The following is a 20,265-nucleotide window of genomic DNA, read 5'->3' on the forward strand; positions in this document are numbered from 1 at the left end:
GACCATTATTTTGACTTTTACATAAATAACTCTCTTTATCTCTCACCACGGCTTTAGATTTAATTTAATTTACGCGTTTTTTAATTATTGTTTTCTCTCAATTATTTAAAGTCTAATAAATATCTATTCTTTTCTTATTTTCTTCCTTTTGTTAAATAAAATTTGACGAATGATAATCTTTTTACAAAATTTCTCAATCACTATTAATATGAATTTAAAAACTTTAAATTTCAAAAATATGTCAAAGTCGGTTTTGCAGACTATGTTTATCGTAACGACCGTTTAATAGTGTGGTTCGAGATAAGAAAGCTTTACAAGATTTGGAGACACGGCAAACGGGTTCTACACAATCCACACAATGAATAAAATCTTCTATCCATCAATATTATTATTAAAAAATTCACGACTACATATATATATCACACTTGGTAAGTCAATATAGATAAGCTTTGTTTTTTTTGCTAGATACCACTTATTACCTTTGCGGATGATGATATACGGCGGCTGGAACTCAAAAGGATGGAGACAAAAACCAAAAGTCTTTCACTCGAATGCGTCCAATGGCGCTCAAACTGAACAACATCCCAAAACCATTACTTAAAACGCATTCACATCATTTGAAGTTTAAGTGGTATGATGATTAAGTCCAGTCTTTCTTCGTAGACCAATTATTGAAGATGATGGGATAAGTTTTCAAGCTTACGAGAGATTATAACCCTTTCAGATGTAATCTAGAAGAAACTTTTGAGTTATATATAGAGAGGAATATAAGATTAAACAATTTTCCTGCAGAACTTTGTTGAAATACCTTTTTATTCATAGTGAAAGATTTCAAAGAAATTGGCTAATCCGTTTATATATTAAATTGACTTTTTCAACCAAAAGAACACTGGACATCTCTAATTGGGATATTAAATTGACTGTTTCAATCAAAATACATTGTTTTCATTCATTTTTCTTGCCTTATCTAATTTATGCAACCTCAGTCTCATAGAAGCTTTGTTATAAAAGCCAATCCACGTACTATAGTTACACAGCTTCACATTCTCATGTAATGTATGAACACCTTAAAGAGTCCCATAAAGAGAGAACCTGTTAAAAATCTGGTTCCTCAGATTATTTCCTTCTCCTTTGAGGAAAACCTAGCCCTACATTCCCAGTGTTGCCCACAGCTTGTATCGGTTCAACCAAACCTTTTGTATTCTTCCCGAGCGTCTCACCCTGCATTACCATTTCCCCCAATAACCATAATTACGCTTGACACCAAATAACACCAAAAACTCATAAGAGATAGATTCACAAGTTACCTCCTTCCATCCCATGTTTCCCATTATCCTCCTTGCATAGCTTCCAGATCCAAATGATAACTCTAATGCTTCTGTTGCTGCCTCTTCTTTAGAAGCTGTGTCGGGAACTGAATGCTCGTCCATGTTCTGGCCCACCATTGTTCCTTTTTGACCTGGCCCAACACCATATCCGCCATGCAAATTTCTTCTCTCAGCGGCTCTATCTCTGTATGTACAGCTTCTCTGATGATAAAACAAACAACGAGCAAGAATGGAAATCTCAAAATAGTAGCTTATTATGGTTCTAATAACACTAAATCTCAGAATTAAGTTTCTCACTGGAAGCCCCCATACACAGAGCTTTAGAAAAATGTCTCTGCTAGAGATTGGGCAGAACTTCAAGACGTAGGATGTTTACATCCCTCACAAACATTCTGAAACATAAAAATACAAGAATCTACCCATGGAGGTGGATTTGGAGTACCTCTTCAATCATATTGACTTCATCTCGTGGCTTCACTGTGAGTTTGCAGTCAGTTTTTTGTTTCACCTTCTTAGCTTTTCTTTCTGTCTCCTGCTACATATTTGGCAGAAGTTCAAGAAGCAGGATGTCAACATCGTTCACAAACATTCTGAAACGTAAAATACAAGAATTCAGCCATGAAGGTGGATTTTCAGTACCTCTTCAAATATGTCGACTTCACGAGGCTTCACTGTAAGTTTGCAGTCAGTTTTTGATTTCACCTTCTTAGCTTTGTGTTTTGTCTCCTGCTAGATATTTGGCAGAAGCAGAATTTTAACATCCTTCACAGGCATTCTAAAACACACAATACAAGAATTCAGCCATAAAGGTAGACTTAGAGTACCTCTTTAGTCATCTCGATTTCACGATGCTTCAGTGTAATTTTGCAGTCAGTTTTTGGTTTCACCTTCTTAACTTTGCGTTTTGTATCAGGATTTTGCCATGCAGTTGAAATATCAGGGAATCCCCAATCTTTTGTTGGGTTGGAGGAGTCATATACTGACAAGGATGCAAGGTATTTGGCACTAGGATTTCGAAGTTTATAGACCTGACCTGGAACAAATGATTTGAAAATCAGATTCGTTTTCTATGGTTCCCCATACAACAAAGCACATATGCTTAACGAAAACCATTCAACAAAACAATATTTGTTCAGGAACAAGACTCCGTTAGAAGGAAAAGGTAAACCTGTCTTAACTCGCACAAGGTGAAGTCGTGCTTCACAAATTGGAGCAGTTTTGAGAAGTGTGCCACCAGAAGCCACAGATGGATGAAGGTTGGCAGACCGTCTGACCAGCCTCCCTACTAACCTAGCCACCTGTTTATTGTCAGCTAAAGCTTCTTTGGTTTCACAAACAAGTTTCCAATCCCACAAATCAACAGACGGGATCTCAGGCAGGGTCTTCTCTGGGAATTCGATGACTTGACCATATTGTGCTAGCCATCTTTCTTCCTCGCTTGAAGGAGCAGCTAGAAATGAAACTATGAGCGTCAAAGTTATGAATATGAGCTACAGAAAAAAAACATGATCGAAGTAACAAGATTCTGTTAAAAACATTACAGGATAGTTAATCATTCAACACTTAAGATCAGCTAATGAGGAAAAAGGATTTATTATCTTAATATTTCAATAACCTTATAACCAAGAAAGCCGATATGGTGCAGAATGAAAGCAGATAACAAGAACATAAGGAGATTACACACCTTCATAAAAGTTCTCTTCCTGTGGATCAAAATCCTCTTCAGGAATCCATTCTCCCTCTTCAAGTTCCTCAGCATCATCATCTCCTGGAGAACAAACACAATTGTAGCTTCTCTCCTAAAATTTCAAACTTGAAGAGCAAATTCATTCCAAAGTTTGCAATATAAAAGGCTAATAAGCACTATCCGAGGCAAAGACCATTAGCTGACAACATATGATGATCCTGAGTATATTCCCCTGAAGGCATCTTATAGCTGGAATTACTGGGCTGTTGTTTATAACCAGCCAGATAAAGTTCAATAAGTGCATCTTCCACCCTGATCCAAAGAAAAGAAAAAAAAAAAATCATAAGCCATAAGATGAAGAAAGATATATAAGTTTACGATGACAATAAAAGATATATAACCTACCATGAGGAAGGTCGTTGAGGATGTTTATGTTCCTGGTCATTTGAGTACCCTGTTGGCTCTTTCGAGCAAATAGTATGTCTATCAGTTATCCAATAATCTATTATAGATGCTATGCAATAATTCACCAGCACACTACATGTAAACTTACCTGAAGGAGCTTCTTCAGGATTACTCAGTGAAACTTTAAACTCATTTTCTACATTCTCAGCCTGAGCAAGAGCATAATTTCTGCTTGAATCATCTTCGGATAGATCACCAGGAGGGTTCACGCCAGACTCGTCATATTTTAAGGGAAGATATTCACCATTCTCATGCTTGTAGTAACGACCATCCTTGCTACAATAATACCAGCCAGCATTTGGATCATGATAAAACCCACTACTGCAAATTCACAAAATTTAAAAACAAAGTTAGCATACAATTATCAAAAACATTAGGCATGTGCAAGGATAGTTGTTAAGTTTAATGGAATCAAGCATCAACCTCAATAATTTATCAACTCCTTATCGTTAAAACCTAAATAGTAGATATCTTATACAGTAAACTATGTAAGATACAAGAATTGAACACAAAGATATCAGAACCTAAACAATGGACAATGGCTGCTTAATTTATTACAAAACTAAATCGGGGCTACGGAAACTAGGCTATAAAATAAAATGCCCTAGAGTGGAAAAAGGGAGTAAATTTGGTAAGAGACGTAGCCTGTGATGGATGTAGAGCTGCGTATCGTTGTCCCAAACGAAGGAGTCTTCTTCCTTGGATTCCTGCAACTCTTCTTTATCGTCGTCGGGCATGAGGATAATCTTTGCAGGAATCTCAACAAACAACCAAAGAAAAGATTAATGAAACTAAAAAGCCCTTTGACAAATCAAAAAGATCAAAAAGCCGCTTGTGAAATTTTGTTTCAAATACAGGATTTAAAGTTCTGTTGAAGAGAGACCAAAAAAAAATAAAAAAACACGATTGTAAAGAAACGAAACGAGAATAGTTTGGTTTGGTGGTGGCGAGCCAAACCAATGAGGTTCTGCGTTCCGAATCCAATTTACGGTTAAACCGGAATGTTACGGATCAGGCCCAGTAAGGAGAAGCCCAATTGACGGGATGATATGAAGATGGATTCAAAAGAAGAATGACGAATGCCATGACGTGGGGATTCCATGAGGATATCATATGTTTTTTCTTTTTTTGTAATTCATAGACATTTTTGTCAGTTTCAAAATATGTCAAAAGGAAGACAAGCTAATCTGACTCAGAGCTCGACCAGATTTTGGTTTTTTTCTATTTCCGATTTTTATATAATACGATTAGTCGATTACGAAACTTAGAAAATCAAATCTATCCATACTTTTAAAACTATTGATCTCTTTCTTCTTTAGAAACATTGATTTTTAGAGTTTTTGTCCTTTTGTGATTGTAAATCAAAACAGAGTTTGCAACACTCGTCAAGTCTCCGTCTGTCGTGTATTATTGGCAAAACGATGCACTTTTGGACGTCAAAAACGATCTTATCATATACTGTACTAATACTATAATATAACATTATTAAAGGGATTAGATTATGGATTAAATATTATATGGAAAGTGTGAAATATCGTGTTTCCATAAGAACCAATCGTTTGCTGTCAAACTTCATACTCTTACCTTCAAACTTCTTCATACACAACACATTCAATTTTTTTTTCAATTTGTTCTCTACAGAACCCCAGATATTGATTTCTTATCAGCAAGACATGGGAACTTCGAGCGAAGTCTCTAATAAGCTCCATTTCTTGCTCTTCCCTTTCATGGCTCACGGCCACATGATACCGACTCTGGACATGGCCAAGCTCTTCGCTACCAAAGGAGCTAAATCCACTATCCTCACTACTCCTCTCAACTCCAAGCTCTTCTTCGAGAAACCCATCAAATCATTCAACCAAGAGAACCCGGGTCTCGAAGACATCACAACCCAGATCCTTGATTTCCCTTGCACAGAGCTCGGTTTGCCAGAAGGATGCGAGAACACCGATTTCATCTTCTCGAGCCCTGACCTAGATAAAGGTGACTTGGGTCAAAAGTTTTTACTTGCAATGAAATATTTCCAAGAGCCATTAGAGCATGTCCTCGAGACAATGAAACCAGACTGTCTAGTTGGCAACATGTTTTTCCCCTGGGCCACTAAAGTAGCTGAGAAGTTTGGAGTACCGAGACTTGTGTTCCACGGAACAGGCTGCTTCTCTTTATGTGCTTCTCATTGCCTTAGGCTCCACAAGCCTTACAAGAACGTAGCATCGAGTTCTGAGCTCTTTGTGATTCCTGAACTTCCAGGAGATATTGTGATTACAGAGGAACAGGTCATAGAGAAAGAAGAAGAGTCTGTAATGGGGAAGTTTATGAAGGGAATCAGAGAATCAGAGAGAGAAAGCTTTGGTGTGTTGGTGAATAGCTTTTACGAGCTTGAACCTGCTTACGCTGGTTTTCTAAAGAGATTTGTGGCCAGAAGAGCGTGGCACATCGGTCCGCTTTCTTTAGGCAATAGAAAGTTCGAGGAGAAAGCAGGAAGAGGTAAAAAGGCGAGCATTGATGAACATGAATGTTTGAAATGGCTTGATTCCAAGAAATGTGATTCAGTGGTTTACTTGTCCTTTGGAACCATGTCAAGCTTCAATAAAGATCAGCTTATAGAGATTGCAGCTGGGATGGAAATGTCAGGACATGATTTTGTCTGGGTGGTTAACAAATATGGGAGCCAAGGTACCATAGACATCTCTCTCTCTCTTGGTATTGTTTTTCAGCTTAATCCTCTGTTTTTTCGTTAAGAGAAAACATAATGGTTAAAGTTTCATACTCTTTTGCATTAATATATGAATAGGTGAGAAGGAGGAGTGGTTACCAGAGGGATTCGAAGAGAAGACGAAAGGAAAAGGATTGATCATCCGAGGATGGGCACCACAAGTGCTGATACTAGAGCACCAAGCAATAGGCGGATTTGTGACGCATTGCGGATGGAACTCGCTTCTAGAAGGCGTAGCATCGGGACTGCCAATGGTGACGTGGCCCGTGGGAGCCGAGCAGTTTTACAACGAGAAATTGGTGACACAAGTGTTGAAAACAGGAGTGAGTGTAGGAGTGAAGAAGATGATGAAAGTCGTTGGAGACTTCATCAGCAGAGAAAAAGTGGAGAGAGCGGTCAAGGAAGTGATGGCTGGAGATGAGAGGAGGAAACGGGCAAAAGAGCTAGGGGAAATGGCGAAAACCGCCGTGAAAGAAGGAGGATCTTCATATATTGAGTTGAATACGTTGATGGAAGAACTTAAGTTAGTTAAACTGCAAAAAGAGAAGGAATCACAACAAAAAACTGAACGGTTTGCAAGATAAGGAACAATGTTTTTGTAATTCTACTGGTTTTGAGTTACCAAAAATTACTACAGAAAATTGTATTTGATCATTCAAGTAATTTACAAAGAATGACCTTCTTAGTTGGTACTATTGGTAAAGGAACGAGGACACAAACCCAACAAGTGAAGTTAGGTTAAAAAAAAAAGAACAAGAACGACACGGAATCCATATAGATTTGGTACACACCGACATCAGTTTCTAACTCTTCTTTTTAAAAATTATTATAATAAATTTCAGAGAGTATTTGAATGCCACACACATTTTATTTGATTAGCATCAAACTCTCTCTAACAATTATAACTCCGTAATTAGCATCAACCAGTTTTGCATACCTTAATAATATTTCGTTTTTGTTTTATTCTCTCGATCAGTCGTCACATCGATTAAGGGAAACGTCTTTAATCTCAAACAAAAGTCTAAGGTTAGTTGCAATATACGTTCTTCGTGTACCACACTTTTCTCTAGTGCAAAGACCCTAATTGACCAAGTCAAGTAAACCATTGCTTTGCATGGGTGTTATGGATATGTAGTTATGCACCATCGGAGTTAAAACCAGCAAAATTAATTCATGTAAGTGACAAAAAAAAAAAAAAAAAAAAAAAGGACCCATCGCATTAAACAATTATTTCCGAAAATGTTTAAAAAAATAATTATTATTTTCGAAGATGTTAACATTATGTATGTGTCATGACTCATGATATGATAATTAATCCCAAAACCGAGTTACAAGTTCTAACAAAAGACCTTGACAAGTCATCATAGATTACTACGACAACTCTGCCACGTTAAAAGAGCAAAGTACCAAAGAAACCAAAACTAGAGACGTATGCGAAGACGTCAGTAGCCGTTACCGAATTATGTTTTTTACTCATCAGAATCCAAAATTTCCGTGATTTCTTGTTCTTTATCTAGATATATCAATCAATCATAGACTCTTTATAACCATTCAAATTCATCAAGACGAGAATAAATAATTTAATATATTTTCTACGAGCTCTTTCATCTCTCTATTATTTGTTTTTTTTTCTCAGATTTTCTCAAACACATCTCATATTCTTTTCAACCGGCCAGTCATGGGTAGTGATCATCATGGTCATCGAAAGCTCCATGTCATGTTCTTCCCTTTCATGGCTCATGGCCACATGATACCAACTCTAGACATGGCTAAGCTTTTCTCTAGCAGACGAGCCAAATCCACAATCCTCACCACACCTCTCAACGCCAAGATCCTCCAGAAACCAATCGACGCATTCAAGAACCTGAATCCTGGTCTTGAAATCGACATCCAGATCTTCGATTTCCCTTGCGTGCAGCTCGGGTTACCACAAGGATGCGAAAACGCTGATTTCTTCACTTCAAACAATGATGATGGAAACGAGATGGAATTGAAATTCTTTTTCTCGACAAGGTTTCTCAAAGACCAGCTTGAGAAGCTCCTTGAGACAACGAGACCAGACTGTCTTATCGCCGACATGTTCTTCCCCTGGGCCACTGAAGTTGCTGGGAAGTTCAATGTGCCAAGGCTTGTGTTCCACGGCACTGGCTACTTCTCTTTATCAACTGGTCATTGCATCAGAGTGCATAAACCACAAAACAGAGTAGCTTCGAGCTGTGAGCAATTTGTGATTCCTGAGCTCCCTGGGAACATACTGATTACTGAAGAACAGATCATAGATGGTGACGGAGAGTCTGAGATGGGGAAGTTTATGACTGAGGTTAGGGAATCGGAAGTGAAGAGCTCAGGAGTTGTCGTGAATAGTTTTTACGAGCTTGAACCTGATTACGCCGATTTTTACAAAAGCTCTGTACAGAAGAGAGCCTGGCACATCGGTCCGCTCTCTGTTTATAACAGAGGATTTGAGGAGAAGGCTGAGAGAGGAAAGAAAGCAAACGTTGATGAGGTAGAATGCCTCAATTGGCTTGACTCCAAGAAACCAGATTCAGTCATTTACGTTTCTTTTGGGAGCGTGGTAAACTTCAAGAACGAGCAGCTCATCGAGATCGCTCAAGGATTAGAAGCTTCTGGCTCAAGTTTCATTTGGGTCGTTAGGAAAAATACAGGTATTAATTGTAATCCAAGTTTAAAACAATTATCAGCCTATATAGAATGTAATACAACTGTGGTTTCTAAACAAACTTTGGTGTGAACAGGTGACAATGAAGCATGGTTACCAGAAGGGTTCGAAGAGAGGGTGGAAGGTAAAGGGATGATAATAAGAGGATGGGCTCCTCAGGTGCTGATACTTGAACACCAAGCGATCGGTGGGTTTGTGACCCATTGCGGCTGGAACTCGCTTCTCGAAGGAGTAGCTGCAGGGGTACCGATGGTGACATGGCCGGTTGGAGCGGAGCAATTCTACAACGAGAAGTTGGTTACGCAAGTGCTGAGGACAGGAGTGAGCGTGGGAGCGAAAAGACATATGAAGGTTATGGGAGATTTCATTAGCAGAGAGAAAGTGGATAAAGCGGTGAGGGAGGTGTTGGTTGGGGAAGAGGCAGAGGAGAGGCGGAGGCGGGCCAAGAAGCTGGCGGTGATGGCTAAATCCGCAGTGGAAGAAGGAGGGTCTTCTTTCAACGACTTAAATAACTTCATAGAAGAGTTTAGTTCATAATTTTACATATAGATTCCGTTTAGGAATCTCCTATGAGAAGTAAAGATGTAACCTAATGCAAATATATATAAGAGACAAAGCATAGGCTAAGTGAATAAAGCACCGTTAATTAGCATACGGATTAAGATGCAAAGTTAATGAATAATGGATTTGGTATTTGAGTTACTCTTTCTTGAATCACAACAATTTACTTATGTTGTTTTTATTAGCTGTTGAATTCCATCTAACCTGCTGTTCAAGTGTTAAGAAGTATTTTTCATGTCTTTTGTTATGTGAAGAAAAGTTGGATTTGTTCATTAAATTTGAAAGTGACATATAAGTTTGTGATATTGGTAAAGAACGGTGGTTGTAATTTTTATAGTTTAGCAGAATTATGTTGTAACGTTTTTTTTTTTTTTTTTTTTTTTAGTATTTTCTTGTTTCTTGTCTCCAAATAAAATACATTCCAAATAGCAATTTGCATATGGCAATCACTCCCCTACGTGTAATGAATAAAGTACTACAATAGGGTATATATTCTCTAGTAAATGCTTTTCAATTATCTTAGTCAAATCACTTTTACAGTTTACTTTTCTTTTCCATAAAAAAGAGATAAACTAATGATAGTAAATAAATAACGATCTGCAAGTTACAAGATTTTGGTTCCAAAGGACCTTGAAAAATGAAAACTCTTACAAAGTGACGTATGTAAACACGTCAGAAACCATTATATATACCCAAAAATAGTCCCACCCATGATCCAAGCTTCCATGTGAATTTTTATGCTATATATAAACACATAGACGATATGTATTAAACTCATACTACTACAAACACGAAAACATCACTTCAAAATCTCTCATTTCACATAACTATTTTTCTTTTAAGTTTCTCAGAACATCTCATTTTCTTTTCGACCAAATTCAAACATGGGTACTGATCATTCCCCTCGTAGGCTCCATGTTATGTTGTTCCCTATCATGGCTCATGGCCATATGATACCTACTGTAGACATGGCTAAGCTTTTCTCTACCAGAGGCGCCAAATCTACAATCCTCACCACACCTCTCAACGCCAAGATCCTCCAGAAACAAATCGACGCATTCAAGAACCTGAATCCTGGTCTCGATATCGGCATCCACATCTTCGACTTCCCTTGCGTGGAGCTCGGGTTACCACAAGGATGCGAAAACGCTGATTTCTTCACCTCAGACAACTACGTTGGTAGGCAAGATCTGACCTTAAAGTTCATTCTTTCGACAAGGTTTTTCAAAGACCAGCTTGAGAAGCTCCTCGAGACAACTACACCGGATTGTCTCATTGCCGACATGTTCTTCCCATGGGCTACTGAAGCTGCTGAGAAGTTCAATGTGCCAAGGCTTGTGTTCCACGGCACTGGCTACTTCTCTTTGTGCTCTGAATATTGCATCAGAGCGCATCAGCCTCAAAACAGAGTAACTTCGAGTTCTGAGACATTTGTGATCCCTGATCTCCCTGGGAACATACTGATGACTAAAGAACAGATCTCAGACCTTGATGAAGAAAGCGAGGTGGGGCGTTTTATGATTGAGGTTAAAGAATCGGAAGTGAAGAGCTCAGGAGTTGTTGTGAATAGCTTTTACGAGCTTGAACCTGATTACGCCGATTTTTACAAAAGTTTTATACAAAAGCAAGCTTGGCATATCGGTCCGCTCTCGATGTACAGCAGAGGATTTGAGGAGAAGGCTGGGAGAGGAAAGAAAGCTAGCATTGATGAGGTAGAATGCATGAAATGGCTTGACTCCAAGAAACCAGATTCAGTCATTTACATTTCCTTTGGGAGCGTGGCAAACTTCAAGAACGAGCAGCTATTCGAGATCGCTGCAGGGCTAGAAGCTTCTGGCACAAATTTCATATGGGTTGTGAGGAAAAACACTGGTATTCATAGTAACCTCTGAAACAATATAATTGTATTTTTGGGTTGATCTGTTTTTAATCTGAAACAATATTTGGTATGAACAGGTGACAAAGGAGAATGGTTACCAGAAGGGTTTGAAGAGAGGGTAGAAGGTAAAGGGATGATAATTCGAGGATGGGCTCCTCAGGTGCTGATTCTTGACCACCAAGCAACCGGTGGGTTCGTGACCCATTGCGGCTGGAACTCGCTTCTTGAAGGAGTAGCTGCAGGGCTACCGATGGTGACATGGCCAGTTGGAGCGGAGCAATTCTACAACGAGAAATTGGTTACGCAAGTGCTCAGGACAGGAGTGAGCGTGGGAGCGCAAAAGCATGTAAGGGGTACGGGAGATTTCATTAGCAGAGAGAAAGTGGATAAAGCGATGAGGGAGGTGTTGGTTGGGGAAGAGGCAGAGGAGAGGCGGAAGCAGGCAAAGAAGCTGGCAGAGATGGCTAAGGCCGCAGTGGAAGAAGGAGGGTCTTCTGTTAACGATATAAACAGTTTCATAGAGGAGTTTACCGTGAGACGGCCCTGAGAGAGGTGACAATGAAGCAAGTAAGCAGAGGAGAAGTTGAGATTGAGGCGTGGTGGAGAAAGGAGGGACTTTGTTTTACTATTTGAATAGCTTTACTGAAGAGCTCAGTGAGAAAAAGAAGATAAAAACAGTAAACTAGATCTTGTGAAGTAGTTCAATTCTGTTTGGTAGTGATAAGACTTGTGCTACAATAAAATATATATATGTGTATCAAATACCATTTGTCTAGAGTTCTGAGTCTGAGAAATGTAACTCCTAAAGTACAAAAAATTGTTTGTGAATGTGTGCATACATATATTATATATACTTATCAATGGAATAAATATATTTTACTATAAACTATAGCAGATATGAGGGATCTGCTCTATAACTGCTGCTTACTAGCTAGCTATGTAGAGTTCTCGGTTTCCCGTTTGATCTGCAGCGCTGCTCTAACAACGTTTCCCCTTGTAAGGATCCCAATCTTGTTGCGCGGAAACGAAAAACAGTGTTTAGATGATACTGAAAAGATCAGACCAAATCAAACTGCACAAAGAAGAAGAAAAGACTGAGTTTCTCACCAGTTTTCCATCTGCATCCACAACTGGTAATCTTCGAAACTTTGTTTCCAGAAGCAACCTGGAGACAAATGGTTACAGATCTTGTAAGAAACGTAGCTCACAAATACAATGCCACTAGAAAAATCGGATAGAACTCATTCCTCCTAAGCTTCTACCATTTACCTGGCTGCATCTTCTAAATTGGTAGAATCACGGACAACTAGAGGAGAAGGTGTCATCAAATCTCCAACAACTTTTCCATATGTCTTACTAATCAGTTTCTGGAGTTCATTGAACGTCTGGCGAAAAGGAAATAGGAAAATATCATAAGTAAACTCATCACCAGAAGTTTGATGTAAATGAGACAAACACTAGTCCTCAAACAAAGCAAACCATAAACAGATAAGGAGAAACATACTTTCCAGCTACTGTCGACATCAGGGAACAAGTTTGCATCATTTTGACTGCGGCCTAAGACAAAAAACAAGAGGTTAAGTTGAATTATACAAAACCATAAAACGTTCTGGACAATAAAACTAAACATGAAAACTATGTGTCCACAAAACAAAGAACCACCAGATGTGCAGAAGTGAAAATCCAACAACCAGAATATGGTTCAACTCCTTAACAAATGATAAAGTATTTATTCCTTGTAAAATATAATGAAACTGAAACCATATATATAGTGATCATCACACCAAGAGAAGATTTAAAAACTTTGTAAACATTACCAGAGATGGAGTCCAATGCAAGCAAATCGTAATCAGAAACAACACCAACCTGCAGGAGAAGTTACAGCAGAGGTCAAAGGAAGATAAAGCATAACTTATAAGCTTCTGAATACAATAAACCAGTAACAAAACCGAAGACGGTAGCTGTGGTACTAGTATGGTAAATCATGAGCTTGTTGTTAAAGACTCTAAACAGAGGAACGCAATGACAAAAGAAATAAGTTTATACCAGAGTCCAATCATCATCAATTACAGGCAATCCCGTGACTTTCTTCTCAACCAGAAGTTCCAATGCTGTTAAGATAACAAAATAAAAAGAAAAGAGAACATACTTAGAGACTTAGTGATTAGAAGAGAAATGGTAATCATGTTGTGCATAATTACCATCATCGACCGAGGTTGAAGGCTTGACAACATGCAAATTCTGCCTGGGTGTCATGAAATCTCCAACTGTGTAGCCCCCGTTTCGTGCCTGAACCAAACAAATCTGAAAAGTTTAAGATAAAAAAGAAAAAAGGGGTAAATCTGGAAGGAGGAGATTTGACTAACGGGAAGAGAGTTGTTATTGTTGACACTGGCAGGAGCAGCGAAGAAGGCAGAGACGGAGGTTGAGGGTGAAAAAGAGGAGGAGCGACGAAGATTAGAGAGAGGAGGAAGAGAGAAAGATGTAGAAGAAATCGGAAGAAAGCACTGATGATGATTGAGTGAAGTAAGTAGCGGAAGTCGCGTTATGGGCAGAGAATTGGATAAAGAGATGGAACCCATAATCGCCTTATCCTCTGTCACTCACGGATTCCAATGAAATCTTTTCTATGAAATCTCAGAGAAACAAAGGTCGAATTTTTTTGGAAGAAGAAGAAGAAGAAGAGAAGCGTTTTTGATTGGGTGGTAAAATTCGGAGAACAAAGAAAAAAAAAAAGACAAGAGAAGTTTGTGATATGATAGGTGGTGGACTGGTGGGGACATTAGCCACATATCAGTTTTGGTATATGGTCGATGATTGGTCGGCATTTTTATTCTTTTTACGTTTCTTTTGGGTCGTCAATTTCTAAATGGTTTTTTCAACCTTTTTTTTTTTTGGTTGTCAAAACTCAAAAGTCCAATTTCGATGCAAGAAGAAACCCTTATTTGAACTCTCTTTTGGTTTCAAGTGTTGTTGGATTTCTATGTCGTGTTCTGTTCGTTGTTGACATTAGTTCAAATATCTAGAGATTTTTTAAGATACTCGTCGGTCATACTTTATTACTTTCGACGTGGTTCACAAATGTCATCAGACCTAAAAAATTGTTTTTGCATCTACTTGTCGAATAAACATACACACACACACGCGCAAAAACCACAATTTGGTTATATAGTTCATGGCGCAACTTGCTGGAAAACAATCAAATATTCTGTGTATGAAATAGTCTGAAATTCTTGCCGTAGATACTGTTTTCTTACTGCATCCAAGTACATAAATGAATACAGTAGATGCAGAAAAAGTGTTCCGAAAATCATATCAAAGTCTAAAACAATAACAATGGTAAGATTTGAACCAAACAAGATCCCATCATATTTCAGCAGACCTCTACGAAGATTCTATCTATATAAATCATGAGGTATGTTAACAAAAAAGTTAATTGAGATCATTTTTACCAAATCGATGTAGGCTACCTTTCGCGAGTTCGCCATAAAACAAAAGCTTTAAAACTGGTAAGAAAAAAGATTAGAATCAACAATCACATTCCTAAGGGCAGAGTGGAGGATCACCTGCATCGGCCTCATATCTATAACTTCATCTTCCGTGAAGACTACCTTAGTCGATCAAGTAACTAAAAATTAAAAGAACAAGCTAGTAAAATCCAAAGAACAAAGCAGATATGTTTTTCCTTTGTGATTTCAAAAAGAAGGTTTAAAAACAGCACAAAAGTGGGAGTTATGTGGAGGAATACAAATTCCCCCTGATAAAACAAAACAGAAGAAACAACTCCAATTGTATGCGAGAGACAACAGCCAAGATCAAATGGTAAAACAAGTTAAGAGAGGTTCAAGGATGCAAGCTGCTCGGCTGCACCACCAGCTGCAACACTCCTTAGAACATCCATAGCCTCTGCAACTTTGGCCTTGAGAGCTTCTGGTGACTCCAATAGATGGAGCACTTCCGTCTGGTCCATTTCCAAAAGCATCCCAGTTACTTTTGCTGCAGACTCTGCCTCAATCTGCTCCACCAACGGGTATAGATTCTCACCCAGCATCTGTGCACACACCAAAGTCCCAACATTATTAGAATTCAAACAAAACCATTCACTATTTGATCTTTTAGAGATTCTCTCACCGTCCTCTGCTGCTCTGGACTAGCATTAGCCAGATTTGAAGCCAAAGCTCCAATAGGCAATGGCATGTTGTTGCCCATGTCATATGGAGGCACATCACCACTACCACCACGGCCTTGGGGTCCTTGGGGGTACCGGAACATCCGACCCCTTGGATGCATCTAACCACCAGCCAAACAGATATATCATATGATAAACTATTAAGCGAGAGATGAGCAAGTAAAGCAGCTATTATTGCAACTGAATAAGGAAAAGACAAGAACCTGTGGCTGCATCATGGGATTTTGCTGCTGGGACTGTTGGATTCCCCCAGGGCGTCTTCCTCCTCCAGGACGCTGCTGCTGTTGCTGAACCATGGGCATGAAAAAATTGGGTGGCCCCCCACCAGGTCTCATTCCAGGAACAAGCTGCTGTTGGAACCCATACCCAGGCTGTGGCATTGCACAATCACAGGTTAATATTATCCGAAAAGTCTCAAAACATAATTGGAAAGGCTCAAGTATGTGTATAGGAACTATTGACTCTAAAGATTTTAAAACTTCTCCTGTGACTTAAAAGCCAAGCCAGAAGACTGCTACTATAAGTAGAGCAAACATGATGAATTACCTGGGGAGGAATCATGGAAGGAGGGGCCTGACCATAGAACATTTGTTGTCCAATCCCAGGACCACCTGGGGGATACATTGGCATGCGAGGACCAACAGATGGCGGCATTGCAACTGGCCTCACTTGAGAGAACTGAGCCTATTCACATCATGTAGACAACCAGCGTCAGGAGATGAAAAATGAAAGATGTATATGATACAAATACTAGGAAATTTGTTGTTTTTGCTTTATTCATATGCAGTAGAACATTTGAACACTTATGTACGATAGGTCCAACTGTTTGATATACCAACAGACAATAGAAGTGGTAGCTATAGATGAGGTTATTTCAAGCGAGGCAAACCTGTAGTCTGACCCTTCTGTCTTCCTTCCGCTGTGCAATAGCAACATAGAGTGGCTTGCTTTCAATCATTTTACCGCTCAGCTGTGACATCTGTACAGAATTCCACAGTTAGTAACAATCGAAGTACAACTCCTCAGACATCTACTCAACATAACAACATAACTGACTTACAGCTTCTGTTGCTTCTTCAGGAGATGAGAAAGCAACAAAACCCGAGCCTTTGCTTGTTCCATTAGGATCCCGCATCACCTGTCATATTATATGAAAGGGTTTCTTAAATAGTGAATTAGAAAGGTCAATTCAGTACAGAGAAAGAGAGAGAAGGATAATGGACCTTGCAAGATGTGACGGTACCAAAAGGAGAAAAGATCTCTTTAAGTTTCTCATCTGAAATGCTAGGATCCAAATTCTTCACATACAAGTTTGAACTTTGAAACTTGTCTGCAGCTTCCTTCAAATTCTGTTCATAACGGACCCTTAGTTCTGTTTCCCGCTCGGACTTCTTCTGGGCTCTACCAACATACCACTCCTTGTCATCAAATCTGTGCCCATTGAGAGACTCCACAGCCATAGCAGCATCATCAGCATTTTCAAAGTTAACAAACCCAAAGCCCTTAGACTTGCCATCTCCATCTTTCATCACCACAGCACTTGTTATCTTTCCATACTCCGAAAAAGCGTTCTTCAAGTCATCATCATTAGTATTTTCCCCGAGATTCTTCACGTACACATTGGTGAATTTGGATTTGTTTGCAGTCGAGTCTCTTTCTTGTCTCCTCAGGAAAGGACCCACGTACACTTGCTTGTCATTAAGCAACATGCCGTTCAGTTTCTCTATAGCTTGCTGGGCAGATTCTTCACTGGCATATTGCACAAATCCATAGCCTTTTGATTGGCCTGAAGCATCCACAGCAACCTTACATGACACAATGTTTCCAAACGTTGAAAACGTATCATGCAGTGCTTTGTGGTCGATGGACTCGTCCAAATTCTGCAAATTTATAGACAGGTTTAGCACCAAAAAGAAAGAAAGAGCGAAAAAGTACACAACAAAAGAAATCGTCTATTTAAGAAAGACTTTCCAATGGGATTAAACAATATTCAATTTTTTTCCAAACAATCATCTCGTCTAACAGAGACTCAAATGACTTTGGCAGAAACGAAAAGCAGGGGAGAACACAGACAAGACAAGGAAGCATACCTTGATAAAAATGTTCCCAGCGCCACTTCGGCGAACACTAGGATCACGGTGAGAATACATAACCCTTATAGGTTTACCATAAAGTGGTATGTAATTCAGCTCTTGGATGGCTCTTGCAGCTGCAACAAAGACACAAGATAAAAGTACAATTAGAAGACAAGATAAGATGTACGCATGAGAAAGATTGATTAAGCAGAGGCTAAGTTTTCTCGGAACAGCATCAACCACATTGCATCTATACAAACACCGGAAAGTATCAACATTTCCAAAACGTTCAAGTTAAATCTAGTACCAGTACTATCGAGCAAACCCTAATATCCTTTTAACATTCTATAACATCGAAAATTGCTTGTTTGCAAAAAAAAAAACTCAAAATTTGAATAGACTAACCATCTTGGGGATTGGTGAAGTTAACGTATCCATAGCCAAGTGATCTGCGAGTGGCCAAATCCCTACAGACACGAACCGAGACAACTTGACCCATTTGGCTAAACGCATCGAAAAGCTGCGAGTCCGTCACATTGAGATCAAGATCCCCCACATAAAGCGACGTGGTGCCGAACTGGGAGGCGGCTGCTCCTCCGGGCGTGACCGGTGCAGCAGCCACAGTCGAACCATTCGCAGCCTGACCCTGAAGTTGAACCTGCGCCATTCTCTTCTCTCTCTTTTTTTGGGTTTTTCGAAACTTTTTTGACTTTTTTGGGGGTTTTTGTTACTCTTCCCTCCCCTCTCGTTATTATAGTGAAACCAAACTAAGAACCCTAAGAAACTCAAAAACAACAAAAGAAATCGAATCGGACGGCAAAATCAACAAAAAAAGCTAAGCGAAGGTTTTTATCTTTTATGTGGCTTTTCTGTTTTTTTTTTTTTGGGGTATAGCAGAGGAGAGGGAAGATGAAATAAGGGTAAGAAATTGCCGGCGGCGATGCCTGCGACGGCGAAGTGAGATAATGGAGGCGAGACTCGAGCGATTGCTAAAGATGGAATACAGTTTCTCTATTCTCTGCTTTTATATTAAACCAAAAAAAATATATAATATTTTATTTCTCTAGAACCCTAGGAGGAGTGGTAAAATATCTCAGCCGTTGGATTGAGTCGGAAGTAAAACGTAAAGATTTTGATTTTCACAGTTCGACGGTCCTCGTTCTCGTCACTTCGGAAAAGTCAAACAGATGCGCGCATTGAACTTTGGAATATATTAGCAACTAAACTCTCTGATTACTAGATTAGTAACCAAGTTTAGACAGTATTCAAATAAAGTTGATTTCTTATTATTAGCAAGTTGAAAGTCAAAAAGGGTGAAAACTTCTTACAGTACTCTAAAATTCTAAAATTCATTTCCATATGCATGCAACAAAAAGTCATAACCAATATAGGCAAAAATTATATATATATAAATCATGTAAGATTTGACAATTAAAAAAAAGGAAGATTTGACTTGTCAAACCCTTACAAATTAATGCACACAGGATTAGTAAATATTCCAATAGACTTTTGACACAATGGATAAAATTTTGCGATATACAGTACACTACTTAGTACGCAATTGTTTCCTTAAGCATTACAACAGAAACACACAAGGCATATATACGAAGCTTCATTTCTAAAGATCTTTCGAATATACACAAATGTAATTAACGACTAGGTGAACAGTTTCCAACTGTTTGACCCCATATTCTTTCTAAACTTCTTGTTGGGTTGCACGTAGAACGGTAGAAGCCTTAGTCCATTCTCAGCATCTCCCTTACGTCTTGCATCCTCACTAGTCACTGCTTTGGTTTTCGTCAGCCAAAGCAGATTCCCCCAAGTTATGGACTCTCCGACCAATGAGATAACGGTCATCCCGGATAGAGTTGTGAAAGTTTCTGAGCCAGACATAAAGCTGTTAGGAGTTTCATCATGATCGGGAACACAATCTCTTTAAGTACCCATAACCCTTGAAGCCTTGAGAAGCCATCTTCTCTTACCCTCTCAGACAATGAATAGCGCCTTGTCTGCCAGAACCTGCAAATTATGCACATTGTGAAGATTTACTGAGGGGCTAATAGTATAGAACAAGGTAAAAACATCACCAAGAGGAGAAACATCAACTCACATAAAACGGATTCACAACCAAATGAATCACCATGTTATTTTAAACCAGAACGAAATGCAACACTAGACCATGCATTCTAACCAGCCAATCTTCTGCATCATCGAAACCATCAAACATATGTTCAATCCGAACAGCTAAGTATGTGCAGCCTTTCCAGAGCATTTTCAGGAATCCTATTGACAATCTGACCAACCACAGCACCCTGATTCCATCATGTCTTCTAGCAGCACGAGCACCATTTCTGTCCCCTTCATTTACAATCTCTTCTAGGAAACGGCTTTAATAAACTCTCTCTAAAGTCCAAGAAGACAATTATTGCCCATAGTCGATGCAGACAATTGGTGAGAATCACTGTGGTGGAGATGTGACTTAAAACAAACTCTGAGCTTCACCAAAACTCCGCACAAAAGCCAATCGCCATATCCAAAATGTAATGAAAGGAATAATGATAAGCCAGATGGAAAGCACAAAGCTCCAAGTGTAAAAGGCGGAAAGTTTTCATCACCATGGCAACTACAACCTCCTGGAAAGGGAGCCTTGTTGGAGCGTCTTTAGCATAGACTGGGGAGAATGAA

General features: G+C 39.1%; 6 protein-coding genes across 12 annotated transcripts; 3 read left to right on the forward strand and 3 right to left on the reverse strand.

The window, feature by feature from the left end:
- Positions 1-840: 840 nt before the first annotated feature.
- Positions 841-4,394, reverse strand: LOC17879185. 7 transcript variants are annotated; one of them, XM_023779471.1, is made up of 11 exons: positions 4,126-4,394; positions 3,569-3,801; positions 3,421-3,469; positions 3,209-3,327; positions 3,013-3,096; positions 2,497-2,790; positions 2,153-2,361; positions 1,968-2,057; positions 1,771-1,863; positions 1,308-1,529; positions 841-1,221 (listed from the first exon to the last, which is right to left on the reverse strand). In XM_023779471.1, the coding sequence occupies exons 1-11, from the start codon at positions 4,215-4,217 to the stop codon at positions 1,117-1,119; spliced, it is 1,590 nt and encodes a 529-aa protein (XP_023635239.1). In that variant the 5' UTR covers positions 4,218-4,394; the 3' UTR covers positions 841-1,116. The 7 variants fall into 7 exon arrangements, with proteins under 7 accessions (XP_023635239.1, XP_023635235.1, XP_023635240.1 ...); XM_023779467.1 differs by having other exon boundaries at positions 895-1,221; positions 3,421-3,478; XM_023779472.1 differs by having other exon boundaries at positions 895-1,221; positions 2,497-2,778; positions 3,421-3,478; positions 4,126-4,393.
- A 633-nt stretch (positions 4,395-5,027) lies between these two features.
- LOC17878762 (UDP-glycosyltransferase 73B1) lies at positions 5,028-6,891 on the forward strand. Its single transcript, XM_006283401.2, has 2 exons — positions 5,028-6,156; positions 6,275-6,891. Exons 1-2 carry the CDS (start codon positions 5,154-5,156, stop codon positions 6,778-6,780), a joined length of 1,509 nt encoding a protein of 502 aa, XP_006283463.2. The 5' UTR covers positions 5,028-5,153; the 3' UTR covers positions 6,781-6,891.
- Positions 6,892-7,700: 809 nt separating this feature from the next.
- On the forward strand, positions 7,701-9,584 carry LOC17878118 (UDP-glucosyl transferase 73B2). The gene is made up of 2 exons (XM_006283585.2): positions 7,701-8,862; positions 8,953-9,584. The coding sequence occupies exons 1-2, from the start codon at positions 7,875-7,877 to the stop codon at positions 9,411-9,413; spliced, it is 1,449 nt and encodes a 482-aa protein (XP_006283647.1). The 5' UTR covers positions 7,701-7,874; the 3' UTR covers positions 9,414-9,584.
- A 625-nt stretch (positions 9,585-10,209) lies between these two features.
- Positions 10,210-12,091, forward strand: LOC17880215 (UDP-glycosyltransferase 73B3). The gene is made up of 2 exons (XM_006286203.2): positions 10,210-11,309; positions 11,394-12,091. Exons 1-2 carry the CDS (start codon positions 10,322-10,324, stop codon positions 11,861-11,863), a joined length of 1,458 nt encoding a protein of 485 aa, XP_006286265.1. The 5' UTR covers positions 10,210-10,321; the 3' UTR covers positions 11,864-12,091.
- LOC17878758 (CBS domain-containing protein CBSX2, chloroplastic) lies at positions 12,068-14,062 on the reverse strand. The gene is made up of 8 exons (XM_006284379.2): positions 13,683-14,062; positions 13,518-13,605; positions 13,363-13,427; positions 13,134-13,182; positions 12,821-12,873; positions 12,586-12,701; positions 12,424-12,481; positions 12,068-12,326 (listed from the first exon to the last, which is right to left on the reverse strand). Exons 1-8 carry the CDS (start codon positions 13,896-13,898, stop codon positions 12,252-12,254), a joined length of 720 nt encoding a protein of 239 aa, XP_006284441.1. The 5' UTR covers positions 13,899-14,062; the 3' UTR covers positions 12,068-12,251.
- A 906-nt stretch (positions 14,063-14,968) lies between these two features.
- Positions 14,969-18,573, reverse strand: LOC17879824 (polyadenylate-binding protein 2). Its single transcript, XM_006283266.2, has 9 exons — positions 17,986-18,573; positions 17,596-17,714; positions 16,729-17,385; positions 16,566-16,643; positions 16,395-16,484; positions 16,052-16,189; positions 15,709-15,876; positions 15,448-15,606; positions 14,969-15,367 (listed from the first exon to the last, which is right to left on the reverse strand). Exons 1-9 carry the CDS (start codon positions 18,245-18,247, stop codon positions 15,149-15,151), a joined length of 1,890 nt encoding a protein of 629 aa, XP_006283328.1. The 5' UTR covers positions 18,248-18,573; the 3' UTR covers positions 14,969-15,148.
- Between the last annotated feature and the right edge of the window lie 1,692 nt (positions 18,574-20,265).

The sequence above is a fragment of the Capsella rubella genome, unplaced genomic scaffold (assembly GCF_000375325.1).
Source record: "Capsella rubella cultivar Monte Gargano unplaced genomic scaffold, Caprub1_0 scaffold_7, whole genome shotgun sequence".
Taxonomy (NCBI): domain Eukaryota; kingdom Viridiplantae; phylum Streptophyta; class Magnoliopsida; order Brassicales; family Brassicaceae; genus Capsella; species Capsella rubella.